At 32.5% G+C, this 18,737-nt stretch overlaps 2 protein-coding genes across 2 annotated transcripts; both read left to right on the top strand.

Annotated features, from left to right (window-relative positions):
- The first annotated feature begins 3,950 nt into the window (after window positions 1–3,950).
- On the top strand, window positions 3,951–5,128 carry LOC131049841 (ethylene-responsive transcription factor ERF018). The gene has a single exon (XM_057983926.2). The coding sequence runs from the start codon at window positions 4,267–4,269 to the stop codon at window positions 4,831–4,833; it is 567 nt and encodes a 188-aa protein (XP_057839909.2). The 5' UTR covers window positions 3,951–4,266; the 3' UTR covers window positions 4,834–5,128.
- Window positions 5,129–14,038: 8,910 nt separating this feature from the next.
- On the top strand, window positions 14,039–14,931 carry LOC131049838 (ethylene-responsive transcription factor ERF018). Its single transcript, XM_057983922.2, has one exon. It carries the CDS (start codon window positions 14,261–14,263, stop codon window positions 14,864–14,866), a length of 606 nt encoding a protein of 201 aa, XP_057839905.2. The 5' UTR covers window positions 14,039–14,260; the 3' UTR covers window positions 14,867–14,931.
- The last annotated feature ends 3,806 nt before the right edge of the window (window positions 14,932–18,737 follow it).

Genomic DNA, 18,737 nt, shown 5'->3' with positions numbered 1-18,737 from the left:
ATGTGATAATTAATGTCTAGAAAGGGGTCCTACATTAGCTAGAGGTCTTAATGAAATCTCAAATGTCATGTACATGCATTGAAAGTATAAGGGGTCATGTGAAAATTAATGTCTTAAGGGGTCATGTGATTGGGGATGTCTTAAGGGGTCCTATTTCACCTTAGAGAGCTCCTAAGATCCTGAATGTCAAGAACATACATCGAAAGTATAAGGGGTCATATGATAATTAAAATGTAGATTAAAGGTTAATGTGTGATAATGAATGTTTTAAGGGACTGTCATGTGATAATTAATGTTTAAAGGGGTCCTACTTCAACTAGAGGTCCTAATGAGATCTTGAATATCATGTACATACATTGAAAGTATAAGATTGGTCATGTAATGATTAATGTCTTAAGGGGTCATGTGATCATAAATATCTTGAGGGGTCATGTGATAATTATTCGTTTTTGTTTTCTTTCTTTTTTCGTTTTCGTTTTTGTTTTTGTTTTGTTTTTCGATTTCTTTTTGTTTTCATTTTCATTTTTGATTTTGTTTTCATTTTCATTTTTTCGTTTTTATTGTCATTTTCATTTTTGTAGATTATGCAAAATAAATCATTTTACAAAAAAAACTATAAACTACATAAATTTTAAAACATGACTAAACGTAAAATTATAAATTGTTTTAATATGAAAACCAAACTAATTCTTTTTAATGAAAACCTAAACAAAACAATATTTTTACATTTAAAATTTAAAAAAATACATTAAAAAAACTAAAAAAAAGAGAGGAAAAAAAGCCTACTTGGAGGGGCTGGCAGGTGGCTAAATGCTCTTTGAATTGGGATCTCGAGTAGTTTTGACAGTGAAAATGAACTAGATCTCATTTTTTTTCAATTTTAATACTTTTTCGAATCAGGATCTTGATGCATTTTAAACAAGTACCTGATTAGGCTCAGGGTCTCGTTGGCAACGAGCTCCCAATTCATTTTTTAGCTCAGGATATCGAAGTTAAACAAGATCCCAATTTGTTTTCGTCAGGATCTCATTGCGCTTCGCACACTTTGCGGATTTTGGCTAAGTGGAAAACTTCCACTCTTAGTGGACTCAACTTTTTTCTCTTACCCCTACTTTTTAATATTAGTTAGCCCTTCCCCAAAATTCTTTGTGAAATAGGCACCGTATTTTAATTTAGTATGTTTTGGTACACACTTTGAATACGAGTGGAAAAAACCAAGACACCTTTAAACATAGTAGGGCCAACATCATTCTCATGTCTTGACACATGCTATTTTAAGTGTCTTTGAAATATGAAACAAAAGGCATAACCTCCATTGACTCCAGTTTTCTTTTTAGAATTAGTTTAGCTCTTTGTCCATGTCATCTATATTTTAAATTTGGCAACCATTTTTTCCTATAACTAAGCTCGCGCTTCTTGTATTTTATGGTCGGGAATTTTAAATCTAGTAAGATTCGGGCATTAGTTTTATGGAATAAAATATCCTCAATCAAAATTCTCCCACCCTTGAAATTGGTTTTAAAAAATACCCAAAGATTATATGTCTTAGTAGAATATTCAACTTGATATCATGGTCAATGAAGCAATTAGGCACAATGGGATTTCCCATATCAAATCTCCAAACATTGCACATAGAAATCACTCACTAGTCTTACCATAAAAGTTTTTGAATAAATTACCTCCTTTGGTGCAGATAATGAGATCTCTAATTTATAATTTGTTTTCATCCAATAAATTTGTAAGGGAACCTCAATCAATTACTCGTTTGAAGGAGTTCAATGCTCAAGGAAAGATTTAAGATAATTCTAGGGCATTTTCTTTCTTATTTGTCATGGTGCGGGATTTCAAATAGCAATGTGAATCAAGGCTTCCAATTCAAAGGAAATACTTGACAATTAAGGTCCATACGAGTTAAGAAATCATGCAACATATTTTTAGGAACTTAGAATTACATTGTAGAATTAAAATCTTCTTTTATCAAGTATGAGATACTATGAATATATACATAACAATAAAGATATACTCTAAAATGAACCATTATAGATAGGTTTAATAAACCTCTGAATTCCAATTTGATCATAGCGACTTTGAAAACACTTAGCTTTAGCTTTAGGAAATGATAAAAACAACAGTTTGGGGCCTATTTTGGCTAATATTACACATAAGGTCCAACACTTGCATATTTTGAATACGATGTTTTATATCCATCACTATCATCATATTTGGACATTTAAAGTTGTTAGCCTCATATATGCACATTGATTTTGTGGGCAATTTAAAGATTTTAAAAGACCTTTTGACATTACTTGTAGATTTTGTGTGGATCCCCTCAATCTATGGTTTTGCACATCTACAATGTTTCATTCTTTAATAGACCATGATTTAGAGCATGGGTGGTTAATTGAATGTAGTCTTTTTATTGGCTCACTTGGGTGACTTGATATCCAACTAGCTTCTTTGTATGCATTTTTTGGGCTCACAAGCTCTTCATCATAATGTCATCTTCCACCTATATCTCAAAGAACATGTATCCTACTAGACAATTACATGTATCATTCAAATTTATTCGAAGGTCAATGCAATTTAGCAAGAGATGCCCACTTGTTATAGAGAACAATGAAGCAACTCATGTGCAATAGTAAATGAACACCATATGGTAGGGATGTGCACCCAAGTTGCACATTAGGTGGGCGACTCAACACTTAGATTGACTACACAAAAAGTGTCAACTCAATCCTAAATTTACTTTTTTTTTTGGAATGGTTAGGGTCATTTAAACAAAATGTTAGTATAGTTCAATAATTGTGTATATGAATATAGGTGGAGGATGGGTAACTCAAGAATATATTTTGTCCTTAAGAATGAATGCAAATGGAACAAGGCTAGTATCATGTTATGTGTAAAATTTTACTCAAAAACTATGTCATGTGTCCTCTAGTATCTACATGAAGGACAGTTGGGTCAATGTGGGCTCAAAAAAAAGGTAAAAGTGCAAGGTATGCAATTTTCACCATTACAATAAGACAATACATGATGATATGTGCAACCTTAGTCAAGAATTAATGTTTGATAACTTTGATGATCTTAGTAATGCATCTTTACGTGTTAAGTCATTTTTCCTTGCAAATTATGAGTACATGAATGGTTATATATTTTTTATGAATGGATTTAGACTAACTGTAATTAATGAAGCATTGAAACAATTTGATTTTGTTTGTATTCATTACAATTCATTTATAACAAATTGATACATGATTTCATTGTATATTTTGCTTACCCTTAAGAGATTAATGACAGTTTGGACTTGTCTATGATTTCACCCCTCCATCTTTACATACTTATATATTCTCTTCATTTGATATTCAGATAACTTATTCTATTCTCTTCATCCTTGTTTATTTTTCCAAACACGTAATCCATTAAACCTAAACTAATTCATGTCCTAACTAATCCATTAAGAGATTATAATGCATGTCCTAACTAATTCACTTTCGCCTATGCTTAACCTTAAACTTTACAAGACATTTATTTCACAAAAAATAATTTAAAATAAATCACACTTATCAACAAAAAAGTTCTAATAGAAAGCCATATCTCATCAACCAATTTTAAGACATTATCTATTTATTATATTATTGAATTCACATTAGACTAGAATGTAAAATTATACCATCTTGTAACAAATTATCTACAATAAATCACACTTATCAACAAAAGAGTTCTAAAAGTAAAAGAAAGTCATATGTCATCAGCCAAATTTAAGTCACCATCTATTTATCATTATATCATTGAGTTCACACTATGCTATAATGTAAAAAAATTATACCATCTTGTAGCAAACAATTAAAAAATTTAAAAATTAGCAATTACCACGAAACACATATTAAGAGTCCACTTCACCATCAAAGCTAGCAGATTATAGCTGGCTAAGTCTAGTGTTCTCACTTTTCGGCTTTCTCCACTCATGCTCCAAATTCATGTTTGACAAATCCTCGAAGACTTGAAAGTTTTCTACTGCTGAATCCGGAATCCGGGCACACAGATTCAATATGGTGCCCACAATATGCAATTTGCACATATAAGTCCCCCACACTGCACCCATTTTTCATCGATTCAGTCAAATTCCCCCTCATTTCGTCTCAAGTTCGAATCTTCGCAAATTCAATCTGTAACTGCTCACACTACTTCACTGCCTGCTTCTTTGGCCAGACTCTCCTTCACAAGGCTCGTCCTGAGTTCAAATCTCCGCATTCCCTGCTGCCAAATATGGTTAAAAGTAAAACCTCGCCAAAGCAGAAAGCCCAAAACACACACCAGACACAACATTTCAAGGGAGTGCGAATAAGAAAGTGGGGGAAATGGGTTTCGGAAGTGAGAGTACCCAATTCCAGAGCCAGAATTTGGTTGGGATCTTATGATTCCCCTCACCAGGCTGCTCGTGCATATGACTGTGCTGTGTATTGCCTCAGAGGATGCAAAACCAAGTTTAATTTCCCCGACTCTCTGCCGGAAATTCCATCCGCCTCTTCGCTATCTGCGACACAAATTCAAGCTGTTGCGGCCAAATTTGCCCTGGAAGGTACCGCCACTTTTTCTGGTTCAGAATCGCAGTCGCCTGTAGACAGCCAACAAATTTTAGAGGAGCCGGATTTGAGACTGTTTGATTCGCTTCTTCAGGATATTGAGAGCAGCCAATCTCAAGATTTGGAGGATTTTTTGTCATCAGACGAGGTTTTCAGTATTGAGGACATTGATTTTCTCTTGCCAGAGGAAAGGGGGATTTTTTTCCAGCAAACGGACGAACGACGGGGTTTATTTCCAAATTCAAACTAACTGACGAAATATATGTCAGAAGAAATTAGTTTGAAGAGCGTGGGATATTACGGCGCTTTGTAATACTGGAATTCTTTATTCTTTTTCTATACTGTTGTTCCCAAAAAGTTCTACTTTTCCTGCTTTGGATATCTGTAAGATGTTTTCCAGAGAAGGAAAACAATATAAAAGAAGTATTAATCAAATCTACTTCTATAATCTTTTTCCTACAGATGATTTTGACAGATTGAATCTTGCGATACCTTGTTGTTTAATCAAAGATGATTTCTGATTTAGAAGTCAAATTGTTGCAATCCATGAGAATCCAATACTAGAGTGGGATCTTATAGTGAGTATAGACCAAAATAGATCTATTAGTGGAAAATTAAATAATCATATGATATTCAATTTATCTATTCAATCTAAAAAGTAATGAATTATGTGGTGTCATGTCAATGCATCATAAAATATGACTTAGTGTACGACCATCCGTCTTACTTCCTTTTGGGACCATTTTGAACACTTGAACAAAAGCCATGTTGATGCGATAATATTTAACCATGTGAACATGAAACCAAATTTTATAAGGGACAAAACTAGAGTGATTTCAAATACCCATATAGGATTTTGAGAGACACAAAGTTAGGGTGCTCCACTACCCCTATATAAATCAAAGATGCTAGTTCATTGATGTAATCTTTGCTTATTTCCATGTAAAAAAATTACATCAATTATATTTGATATAAAAGTACATGTGTAGGAGCATGAAGGCATTTAATATTGTTATAGAGAAATTTGCATATGCATGAAATTCCCATATAGTTTAAGACCAATTTTAATGAAATGATTTATATCTATTTACATTCATTTGTATATTTGATTTTTTACATTTTTATACAATTATAATTATTTATATATTTTTTGAAGGAGGATTTTATATAATCTATAACGAACTATTAGTTATTTGATATGGGAGCACAAGTCTTTAGGTTGAAATCTTTTGAACTAAGAGTCAAGGACTGAGAGGTATACATTCCATCAAATTCGATTATGTCAGTCTCATCCCTTATGATGTCAGGGTCTTGCACTCAACGAGACTTGATCCTTGGTGGGGTCATTCAGAACCATTCAACATTATCAATAGATCAAGGACCCATTGAAAAATATTTATATATTTGATTTCTAAATTCTAAATTCTATATCTATATATTTGAGATCTACACTTTCTTATTATGTTAAGTTTATAATATTTCAACTTGATTTTGAAGGGCTCAAGACTCACTCCAAAATTCTAAAATTTCAAATTCAAATTTCCAACTTGTTTAATAGCTATTAGATGTTGACTTGGTACATATTTGCACGTGTTGTCATGCCTTGATATTAAAATACATTCAATGTGAAATCAATTCATAAGGTAGCAAGAAAAAATCATTCTAGGAACACTTTGATTTGGAGCTAAAAAAGAATGCATCAAATCAAAATATGCATGTATAGGTCATCTACATGCATGCTTGACACTATTGTATTTGAATATTTTCCCAAGGTTGATTTGGAGCTAAAAAAATAATGCATCAAATCAAAATATGCATGTATAGGTCATCTACATGCATGCTTGAGAATATTGTCTTTGAATATTTGCCCAAGGTTGTAAAGTCAATCCATCGAGGTGATTGACCTAGGAGAACTTGACCATTGTAATCTAAAAAATTCCTTAAGGTATTTGTAAATAATGTTGTTCTTACATGCATTTGGTATAGGAGATCATTATCAGGGTACAAGTCATCAAGGACAAGCTCCTAGTTTGTGTTTCTCTCCATGATCTTCTTCATGTTAAGTGTCATGAGCTAGCAAGATTAGCAAAGAAAGGAAAAACCCAACCGCCCAGGGATTTCCTAGTCATGTTGTCATGCATAATATTGTATTTTTATATAAGTAATATTTGACACCTATTTATAAAAAATATATTTAAGAGATCAAAGCGTCATAGGTTTGAAAAGTCAAAATTATTTTTTAATGATCTTGTGGGTTATAAAGAAATCCCACACATTAGATCATTGCCATGGTGCTTGACTCAACCATAGGTATTTCAAACACTATAGAGGACATGACATTCTTCAAGGTAAAGGCATTTAATTTTCTAACTTGTATGACTAATTTATGTGCAACATCAACATTTATTCTTTACAAAAAATACTTCTCAAAGTTTGTTGTCTTATCTCTTTCCACTCATTTTCTAAAAATAACATTTTAATTTACCATTTCCTAGCTCTACTTCATTAATTAAATCTAAGTTAATGTATGCTTGATTGAACACATTTTTTTTGATTGACCCAAATTCATGTAAAAGAGAATTTATACCCTTATATCTTTGTGAAACCATCTACTCTTACACCCCTTAAGGTTTGACATTACCTTAATTTCTCTTAGGGTTTTTTAATTTGGTATAATAGTTTTCAAGAACAAAGATTTCCTAGGGTTTGAATCTACATTTATTTACATATGCTTATCATATCTTCATTTGGGTTTGGGAATACATAATGATACACAACTTGGATCACTCCCTCCCACCTATGGATAATATATCATTATGGCTCTTCTTAGACCATTTTTATTGGTTGATATACATGCATATGGTTCTAATTATGGTATGTTCCTATCTTTTGTGACAAATGATCCTTCTGTCCTTGATATTATCGCAACCTTTTGGTTAACAATATGAATAAAACAAATGATCCTTACATACTTGATATTGTCATGACCTTTTAGGTTAACAATATGAATACATATTCTATGGAGGTGTTGTTTTATGATGTATTGTATTTTTCCTTCTTTATCAAGTTAGTCGGAGTTGTGTGTCCATTAGTTTCATGATGACCTTATGGATTGTGATAGTGATTCAAGTGCATATTTAGTAAGGTCTTACCTTGTGATACACCTTGTATGACGGATATTGAGGATATGGTTGTACCTCGTTTACCTATTAATGACATAGGTGTACCTTATGATGATATTCATTCTACATGTCATGATAGTCTTACATCCATAGCAACATGTTGCAATGATAACATGTATTCTCATATACATGATGGTGTGACTCATGATGATCAACTTTCCACATCTCATGTTTACTCTATCGGTCCCCATATATTGCATGATAATGTCATACCTTACGAGGATACTTCTTTCTCTTCATGTGGATGTTTTTGACACTATTAGACCTCCTTATTTATTAATTTATGATATTATTTCTCTTATTAAGGAACTATTACATGAGGATTATGCTAGTTATATGAATGCTTAGGTATATTTGAATTTTTTTTACTTGCTAATTATGAATACTCAAATAATGATATTTTACTGGTTATTGAGTTTAGATCACATTTAAGTGATAAATCTTTGCAATGACTTGTCTCACCTTGTTTACTTTACACTTATTTTAGGGAATTGACACTACTTTTGTTGCCAATTTTTTTAGTAGTAGTCCACATAAGGATAGTATGAACCAAGCAATTTCTCATGATTTATCTTTTAATGCCAATTCATCTTTTATGCATATGGATTATGTATCCAACAAAATCTAACTTTCAAGATATGCTATCCTCTTTTTAAAATGTTCCTAATTTTCATGTTTAGGATAACTCACATAGCTATCATATTGTTTAACATACACATCAAAGATTATGAAGAAGACAAGATCTTTAATTTTTTTAATCAACTTTGTCAACCAACATATTTTATCTACCTTGTGGATCTAAACTTGCATCTAGTCATCTAGTCATTCAAACTCCCACGTGAAGTGGTCCATTTGTAAGTGCTTTTAGATCATTGGGGTACTGCCTTATGTACAATTTATAGAGTATATCCAACTTCACCCTCCAATAGGTGTTTCTCTCCTCTCATAGAATCAATTAGAATACATGTGGTGGACAAGAATCTCAATCACATGCTTCTCGGCCCCTCTAAGAATGACTAAGGACTAGATTACTCATAGTTGATCTTAAAGTTATCTCACCTTCCTTTGGTCACTTCTAAGCCACTTCCACAAGGAATTTTGATATCCAAATTTTAGAAATTTCCTCATCTTTCTTTATCCATTTCCCATGTTTGTAACAATCAGCCCCTTGTTGAAGAATACTATGCCAAACTCTACTAATATCTAGAGAAAGTTAGATGATTTCAATCTACCCCCTACTATTGGTTTAGCTCTTGCCACTTAGTATCCTTCTCTTTTACTTTTAAGATTTTATTGGTTAAGGCTTTCTCTTGTATAAATTTTAGAATCTGATTTTTCTACCATCTATTTGATAAACTTATAAAGCACTGAGAGGGGGGGGTGAATCAGTGAAAGAAAAAACAGTAACACTTTAATTGTAGACTAGTAAAAACATTTAACCAATTTACCAATGAATTTGTATATAATCCAAAGTGTTATAAAAGTATTCACCACAAGCAAAATATTCACCATAACACAAAGATTTAAACATGGAAAAACCAACTGGGAAAAACCACGGTGAGATGGAACTCACAAGTTAACTATCTGTAGTATAGATAATTGGCCGGTTAAGGTCTACAAATGCTCTATTAGGAGTAGATCCTATTAGAGATCTCAAGCCCTGTTAGGAGCTATACCTGGTTAAAGGTAACCTCAATGGAGGATTTAGATCCAAATTAATGAATCACCTTGTTAGAGGATTTATACAAAGAAGCTTGTTAGAGCTTACCCGGTTAAGGGATTTTACTGTTGTAGTGGTTAGAGAAGAATAGTTGGATTGATCTAAGAATAGCACCTTTTGCCAGTTTAGATCCTTTTTTGCACATACATTATTGTATCACCGACATACTCTGCAACTCCCTCAACAAATCGCATCCACTTCAACTCATATCATAACTTGTATCTTCTTCTTGAAATAACTCATCACAATGTCTTTATATAGATATTAGATTTCATGTCAGCTCCTGAACCTTGACACAATTTCCTAGGTTCAATGAATCAGGACAATCTTCCTTAACATGACACAAATCATCGTCATAGTGTTGGTCGGTGGTAACACATCACAGTTGGTGGTAACTCATCACACAAATTGGGAAAACCGGTTAGAACACCGATACGGGTTTAGTGTTGACCACTTCAAATAAAATATTAATTCACAGACCGATTCACTTTGAATTCATATTGGTTGATTGTCTCCACGCTCCTCCTTGACTTTATCTGTAGCATCTCAAAACTGGTAACTCTGGAACTGATAAAAACCGATTGACTTGTCTACATATACCAGTTAGACTTCCACTATACATATAATATTGGTTAACAATACAATGACTCAAATATACCAATTTATCTTAACTGGTATACTAAGATGACTATGACAATCAAAACAGATGTGCCATCAATGACAACACATGAAATCATCAAATGCAAAAATCATCATCAAGCCAACACAATTATTTTTGAGATGTGTATAATATTAATCTTTACACAAAGTAATAATACAAAACACATTCATAAAAATAAATAAATAAAATAACGTACAACTAAAACTACCCACAACATAAAAATTTAAGTAAATGCAAAATTATTTCTCCTAGGAAAGTCCTAGATCTATATTAGTGTGTCTAGTCAACTCTTGAAATAACATATATCTCAAATTTTCTTCTTCTATTCAAACCCTCATTTTCAAGAACAAATTGATAATATTTTGTATTTCTAGATTGCTTCTTCCCCTTTCAAATATTTTGGTATCCTTATGTCTCCTAATTGACTTGGGAAGAAAGCTTGGAATGTTATGTTGAATTTGTTCAACATCACATTAGTCACTAGTCACATAGATACCCTTATTTGGTTGTTTGTATCGTCCTTCTTGAAGGGGTTATTGAATCTTTACAAATTTATAGGTTTGTGGCTCTTGCAACTCCAAAAGGCATCAATTTATGGTTTAGACCATATCATGAGAAAGTTTCTTTCCAATAAGGAAATTCAAAGAAAAAGAAATGACATTTGATGAGCAAAAATACAATTTATCAACCCAAAGATAGAGGTGGTTTAGGTATGAGATCTCTTCTTAACAATATAGCTCTTGCGAACCCAAATTATATTCAATATGGTGTGTGGAGAAACCATCTTTATGGGAGAGAATTATTCACCTCAAGTACTTGAATGTGGAGAATCATTATTTCTTTCCTAGGATGTCAACCATTGGTAGCAAGGGTTCTCAAATATGCAAAATAAAGCAGTTGATTAGTAGTTTGATTAAATCATACTTCTAGATTGTGGAGAAGGATGACCTTGCTCTTTTGTAGGATGATATATGGGACAAACATAATCATCTTTGTGCATAATTCTCTAATCGCTTTGAATTAAAATATAAATATGTTGAAGTTAGCTAGAGTTATGTTTTTAATTTTTAGTATGAGGTAATGTAAGATGGTTTAAGGATTTCGAAATGGAAAGATAAAGGTCTTTGGTTGGGCCAACAATTCTCTCTTATTGATCAATCATATCATAATTTAGCCTCCTAAAATGTTTCTTCAGATAAAAATTTATATTTCCTTAGAAAGCTTTGAAAGGTTATGAGATACACAATACAATATGGTTATAAAACTATTTTGATAGAAAACTTAGAAGATAATCTTGGGAAGCATGAGGTTGTTGGCCTAAGTAGATGTACCTTTTTCCTCCAAGATGGAGAGATTTATAGTAATCTTCCTTAAGATTGCCCCTTTTTCAAATTTGTTGAGGATTTCATGGAATAATTATGATTCTATCTAAGACTATCTTGTAAATTAACTAGATCCAAGCTCTTTGAACCTAAAAGTCCCTAATTTGTTGAGTGATATTGATCGTAATTTGATTTTCTATAATATTTGACTAGAATATAATAAGAGGATTTTCAATTATTTGTTTAGGCATACAAGTCAAGTTGGGATAGAATTATGACCAATCCAAAAGAAACCTATCAAGTTTGGATTCAAAATTATCAAGTGAATTCTTAGTGGAAATTCAAAGTTCTAATGAGACTTGGTATTCTTGTGGCTTCTTCCTCTTCCATCTCTTCCAATAACAACCCTTGCATATATCAACTTACTAATTGTAGATATCCTCCTCTAAGATTGGTTATAATTAATTTTAATGGAGCTTCAAAAAAAAATCTTGAAAAAGCTAGCATGAGAGGTGTTTGTTGTGCTCATAATGGTAGTGTTAAATTATTGTTTGTTGGTAGTCTTAGTGTTTTCAATAATTTTGTTGAGGCTATAGGCATTCATCAAGCATTTTTAGAAGATAAGCTAAAGCATTTTATCAATATTATTCTAGAATCTAACTTTAAGATCTTGATTTGTTATTTTAAAAGAAAATCCTCCTCACTTTTAGCAATGGTTTTATAAATGATGTAAGAAAGATATCAACATTATCATTTATGTTTTGATATTGTTCAGTGAAACCATACTAGAAGGGAAGGAAACTAGATTGTTGATTTTTTTTGGCTAAATCAACTTCTAATTGGAAGGACATCAAGGTTGATACCAGAAATAATTAGGATTGCCCTATATTGAATTTAAGTAGAACTTTAATGTTCTTGTTCAAATGTTGACTTCAATGCCTTTAAGGATTATTGTTTCCTATTAGTATGTTGATATGGTTGTTCTTGTGCTTATCTAGTTTTGAAATACAAATGCACTTGCTCCTTCAAATACTTGAAGTATGCACAATCCTAAAAGGAACAAGCGATTATATCTTATTTATGTGTCTGGAGGGTTCTTACTTTCTTATTATTGTCTATTTTCAATCCATATGAATTTTTAAAATTGATATCTAATAAATCTATGTCATTAGATTTCCACAATCCATTAGTCTATCTGAATAATGCTTCTATATTTGATTGTGTAGGAATTTTTGCATCAACATTTTGGATCACACTCTGTGATCCATCATCAAGATGATAGTAGAGAGCACTAGGTGAAATAGATGATATTGCAGACCAAGACATAATTAAAAGAATGAGAAAGATGGGGAGAGAGAGAGTAAGATCATCTATTTCTCCCGGTGCTCTCTACTATATTACCCTCTCTCTCTCCCCCCATCTTTCTCACTCTTTTAATTGTGTCATGGTCTGCAATATCATCTATTTCTCCTGGTGCTCTCTACTATCATCCTGAGTGTGATCCGAAAAGTTGATGCAAAAATTCCTACACAATCAAATCCAAAAGCATTATTCAGATATCTAATAAATCTTTTTAAGACTAATAAACCTACTTTATAATTAATATTTTTGTATTTTAATTCTATTTTTAACCTTTATACTCAAGAAGATTGCCGAGTTCAAATCCCAACCCCTCCGCATACATTGCAAGATCCCCATCCTATCCATTTCATCTATGATTTCATTCTTTGGCATATTTGCATGTCAGTCTTGAATATACAATTGAATGAGTTGTCTGTTGCGAGAGTAGGGGAAGAGCACCAGTAGCCGTCATAGCTAACTTCGTGCACCCACAGATCCTAAACGGTACATCGGATTTTGATTTTTTTTTTAAGTTGTCTTCGTATGGGACTTAACTACTTATAACTATTGATCTGGCTTCTAGGTAGTAACGATACACACTATGGAATCAGTTATGCGCACAAAGGTCAAAAAGTACACATTTTAAAGTGTCCCCTGATACCTAACTAAAGATGTTCCAATAACCATCCACTCAAAATCGCTAGTACTTGTTGACAAATGTCCCAATAGTGGTGCACAAATGGGACAAATGTTCTAATAATTGTGCACAAATGGGCCAATGAATTACAAAAAATGATCGCCTATTGGTACAAAACAAATTTATTAATGGTGTTTTCACTATAACGACTATTGGGAGGTCAACATGACAATAAACAAATTTATTAATGGTGTTTTCACTATAACGACTATTGGGAGGTCAACATGACAATAAAATGACGGTTATTAGAACTATGTTATTTATTGATACTCCGTGATAATGTTCTACTTATCCCTGTAGCTGGCAATAGACCTGGCAATAGACTTTTACTTTCCTGGAACCTCGCTTTATCTCCTCATGTTCCAAGACACTGTTCCAAAACACTGTTTCACAAAACCTTAAACACTAAGTTTTCAGTTGCTGATTTTGGATCCTCGGGCACACAGATTATACACGGTGCCCCAAGACACTGTTCCAAAACACTGTTTCACAAAACCTTAAACACTAAGTTTTCTATTGCTGATTTTGGATCCTCGGGCACACAGAGTATATGTGATTGTCTATATATACACTACCATTCTATACTCATTTTGCTTCCATTCAATCAAAACCCCGCCTCACCTTGTCTAGAGTTCGAATCTTCGCAGACTTACCCTGCAACCTTCTTAACTACTTTACTGCTTGCTTATTTGCCCAGGCTTCACTTCACCAGGCTCATTCCGAGTTCGAATCTTGGCATTCTCTGCTACCAAATATGGTTAAATGTAAAACCTCGCCAAAGCAGAAAACCCCCAATTTACACCAGACACAACATTTCAAGGGAGTGCGAATGAGGAAATGGGGGAAATGGGTCTCCGAAGTGAGAATGCCCAATTCCAGAGCCAGAATTTGGCTGGGATCTTATGATTTTCCTTATCAGGCAGCTCGCGCTTATGACTGTGCTGTGTATTGCCTCAGAGGAAGCAAAGCAAAGTTCAATTTCACCGACTCTCTACCAGAAATTCCGTCTGCCTCTTCACTATCTCCCGCACAAATTAAATCTGTTGCGGCCAAATTTGCCTTGGCTGAGATTCCGAGAACGCTGGACGGTGGCGCTACATTTTCTGGTTCGGAATCGCAGTCATGTATAAATGGGCAACAAGTTTTTGAGGAGCCCGATTGGACTCTGCTGGATTTACTTCTTCAGGATATTGAGAACAGCCACTGTCTAAATGTAGAGGATTTTCTTCCACCAGATGAGGCTCTAGAGGACATTGATTTCTTGATTTCTTTAGCTGATGTAAAAACAGAGGGCGATTATTCTTCAGAAAACGAACGGAAAACTATGGGTTTTCCATTTTCACAGGAACTGATAAGTTAAATTGTGCTTGAAAGACCAGGGAGATTTTACATCGCTGGGAAAATTAAATTTTTTTGTTCATTTTCTATACTGTTCATTTAAGTTCCAGTTCTTCGTAGGTATGATGTTTAAAAGAACTTACTGGAATGTACAGATATTATTTCATTTAAAAGATACAATAAAAATATTTATTAATATATTTTTAAATCAAGTTTAATTTATAATTTATATTAGGTTTGTTGGCATTTTTTTTATTTATGTTCATCTTTATCTATCTTGATCTTCTTCTTATTTACTGTCTTTTTTTTAATCTTTTTCCTTTGTGTTTTTGGTTAAATTTTTTTCTTCTTGGGTCTAGCACCTTCTTATGTCACTTTTGTTCTTTCACTAAGTCTTCTTTCCTTTCTCTTCTTTTTGCTTTTGTTTTTGAAGAATTGACTTTTTTTTATATGTTGTGGTATTTTATATGGCATCTTTGTGTTTGTATCTTTCTTTGTTTATTTTCTTTTTTGTTCATATGGCAGTAGTCTCTTGCTGTTCTGTTGTAGCACTCTGTTGACACTACTGATTGTAACTTTGCGGGATCCCTTCCGACTGATCTCTCTTTTGATGGTCCTAATGACAGTATCACCTAGACAATGGTTTCTTGCAGGCGGAAGGGGAAGTCTTCTCCCCTCCCCCAAACCCCCCTTTGTTTGGGTTCGGGTGTCTCCCCCCTTCCTTGATTGGGGTTTTGGGTGTTTTTTGGTTTGACAAGTTTTATTTGGCATGTTTGATTGTGTTTTGTTCCTTACTGCATTCAGGCTGTTGTTTTTTGAGCCAACATCTTGTATTTTGGTGTTGTTGATAGTTTTTTACTATGTTAAGGGTCAATGTCCTTGTTAACGCCGCTTTACTAATAAAAAACATTCATTGTCTTATACCTATACATTTGTCATATCCTTTTCTTTAAAAACAAAAAAGACGCTTTTAATCTCTTTAAACCTTATTGGAATGTTTTCATCTTATTGTACTTTCAAACAATATTTTAGTTGTTTGTGTTTCATTCTTATAATTTTTCTTTTAATACACACATTCTTACCCTAGACTGTGCATTTATTTGCATATATTTACTTTCTATAAATATTTGTGGATGGGTATCTATATAAACATATACACTTCCTTTTGTGTATGTGTCTATATATTAGATTTATTACTATTATACTAGGTTTATTACTAATCATGTATGTGTGTTACACATATACATTTCCTTTTCTTTTCTTTTTTGTGTATTACTATTCCTGTGTGTTGCTTTTCCCTTTATACTCTTTTAAGTTGTCCTTTTGTGTGCTCATATATTCTCTCTCTTTCCTCATTACTCATTCATATTTAACATATTTTCTCTCATCCCCATCTTTTGCTTAGTGCATCAACATATTTATTACAATAATTTTCCTTCCTTGAAGTTTGTATGTATGCATATAATATTATTCCCACCTTTACACATGCATTCATACTTTTGGTTCATTTGTGCATGTATAGACTTTAATTTTTTTAATATTCATATAGTCTTATATTTTATTTAGAATTTGTGAATTGGATTTATCCTCTCCGTAGTGAAATATTCTTCCATGTTAATTAATAATTAAATATTTAGAGGTCATGTTTCATGTTCTCTAGTTCTCCAGCCTTCCCCCTATTTTGTTTTAAGGCCATGTTTATGCCCTAATCCTTCATTTTCCTCTTCTCAATGATAGATCACTAAGTGTGATCTAAAATATCTTATGTAGCATATGGACTATGAAAAATTTATGCTGATAATTTATATATATTTTTATTCATTTCATCCTCCTTTAATATTATTTCTATATATTAGTCTTACATTATTTTTATTTGCATTCATTTCAACACATTCACCATTATTAATTATTTATTGTATTCATATTCACACCCATTTTCATACATTTGATCTTTGCCTCGAAACCAACACTTCCTTACCTTGGGTCAATCTAGATGGCATGTGATTGATCCCAAATTTCAAATTATTAGATTCAAATTCAAATTTTACATCCTCTTTTTCCTAGTCATTATGAGTTGACTTGGTACATCTTTTATGTGAAATATTGTTATGTCTTTATATTCAAAGACATTCATTTGTACAGTTAATTCATATGGAATGAAAATCAATCACAATGAGAACATTAAAAAAAAGGAGCATTCAATTTTGGGAACATTACGATTTAGATCTTCAAAGGAATCTTAGCCTGTACATTAGATCCATATAGGCCATATATAAGTTTATGCATTTTTATTGCAATCATTTCTATAAATCCAATGTAAAAAGAAGTTCACCCTAATAAAACTTGACCCTAAGGTATTCATATTTGTACCCATTCCCACACATTTGATCTTTATTGCTAAACTGACAATTCCCTAGCTTGGGGTGAATCTGGATGGCAACTAATTGACCCAAATTTTAAAATTCAAATTCTAACTTTGTATTCCTTTTCACTAGACATTATTAGTCGAATCAATACAGATTTTGCTGGTATGTGGCAACTGATCATGCTGCCAAACTTAAATTTTGGTGTTATTGATATTCATAGAGACATGTCTTATGGAAAATATATACATAGAAGGAAAACAAACATGATCATATCCTTGGAGAAATTATTACTTTATATGGATCTCATGATAACATCCTTTGAATATCTAAGTATTTACTTGTAATGCATATTTAGGAGTGTTACATATTTTGAGATGAATGATAATTCTAGGATTCACATGCACCTCAAAATCGAGGCAATATGCCATCATGGAATTTGTATACCCATGTCATTTCCCATTTAGTTTTGTGCATATTTTGAGGGAAGTTCTATGATATATAAACATATGAAAAATGACATGATTTTGTGTAAACTTAAGTCCCTGACCATACGTTATCTAGCTACCCTATTGTACATATTTATATTCGCCTGCTATTTATCCTTCTCATCTTCACACACATGTATGTATTGTCTATGTTCACTTACTTATTATTGTCATGCTTACACTCATTCTTATGTACACATTATAAAGGCCTTTTCCATCCTAGGACTTATCTATAGTCACAAACTTATCTCACCCAAATAAAAATTTAAAAGTCAAACTTGACTAACTTCCCATCTAGGACCAACTAAAAACATGTTTGTGTGGTATGTTGCTATGTCATTACCTTTAAATATATTCATTACATTCATTCCACTTATCAAATTGTAAGGATAAATCATATGCATTTACATAGTTTAATGGTGCTCTAAATTGAATCTAGGGCTACATTAGCATTTTAGGAGCATTTGCATCACTAAATATTGGTGTTTTTAATGTTGTTCAATTTCTAGCGGTTGGTCTAGACAATAGCTCTTTGTGATGTGACAATAATCCTTTAAGTTATTTTAAAAATATTATTAGATTCCTAAACATTCAAGAAACATGGATGACAAAGTAAAGAATGATTTGGTGAACTAAAGAAAAAAATTGATATATTCTATATGGCAAATTTTTAGGTGCAAGATGAGTTTGTAGTCTCAAATCCATTCCTAACAACAAGAATTGTTTTTCATGTATTATTTTTCCCGCTTTCAATAATTATTTGTATCTTGTGGATATAACTAATTGACAATAACGGGTGATATATCTTGTCACCAACATTACTATGTTTAGATATGCATAACATTGTAAACGGTTATAGAGATCCATCCTTTGGATAATCCATACACATAAGAAGAACATATATGATTGTATCCTTACAAGGTTCACTACTTTATATGAATTGCATGATAATATCCTTTGAGTGTCTAAATTAATTTTCATGCATATTTATGAGCACTACATACTTTGAGATGCATTATCTTTCTAATATTCACATGCACCT

The sequence above is a fragment of the Cryptomeria japonica genome, chromosome 2, assembly GCF_030272615.1.
Source record: "Cryptomeria japonica chromosome 2, Sugi_1.0, whole genome shotgun sequence".
NCBI classification, from domain to species: Eukaryota; Viridiplantae; Streptophyta; class Pinopsida; order Cupressales; family Cupressaceae; genus Cryptomeria; species Cryptomeria japonica.
The sequence above is the reverse complement of the archived record's forward strand: the minus strand, read 5'-3'. Positions and strand labels throughout refer to the sequence as shown.

Coding starts and splice junctions, on each gene's coding strand:
- LOC131049841 (XM_057983926.2), top strand. CDS start 4,267: ATGGTTAAAAGTAAAACCTCGCCAAAGCAGAAAGCCCAAAACACACAC.
- LOC131049838 (XM_057983922.2), top strand. CDS start 14,261: ATGGTTAAATGTAAAACCTCGCCAAAGCAGAAAACCCCCAATTTACAC.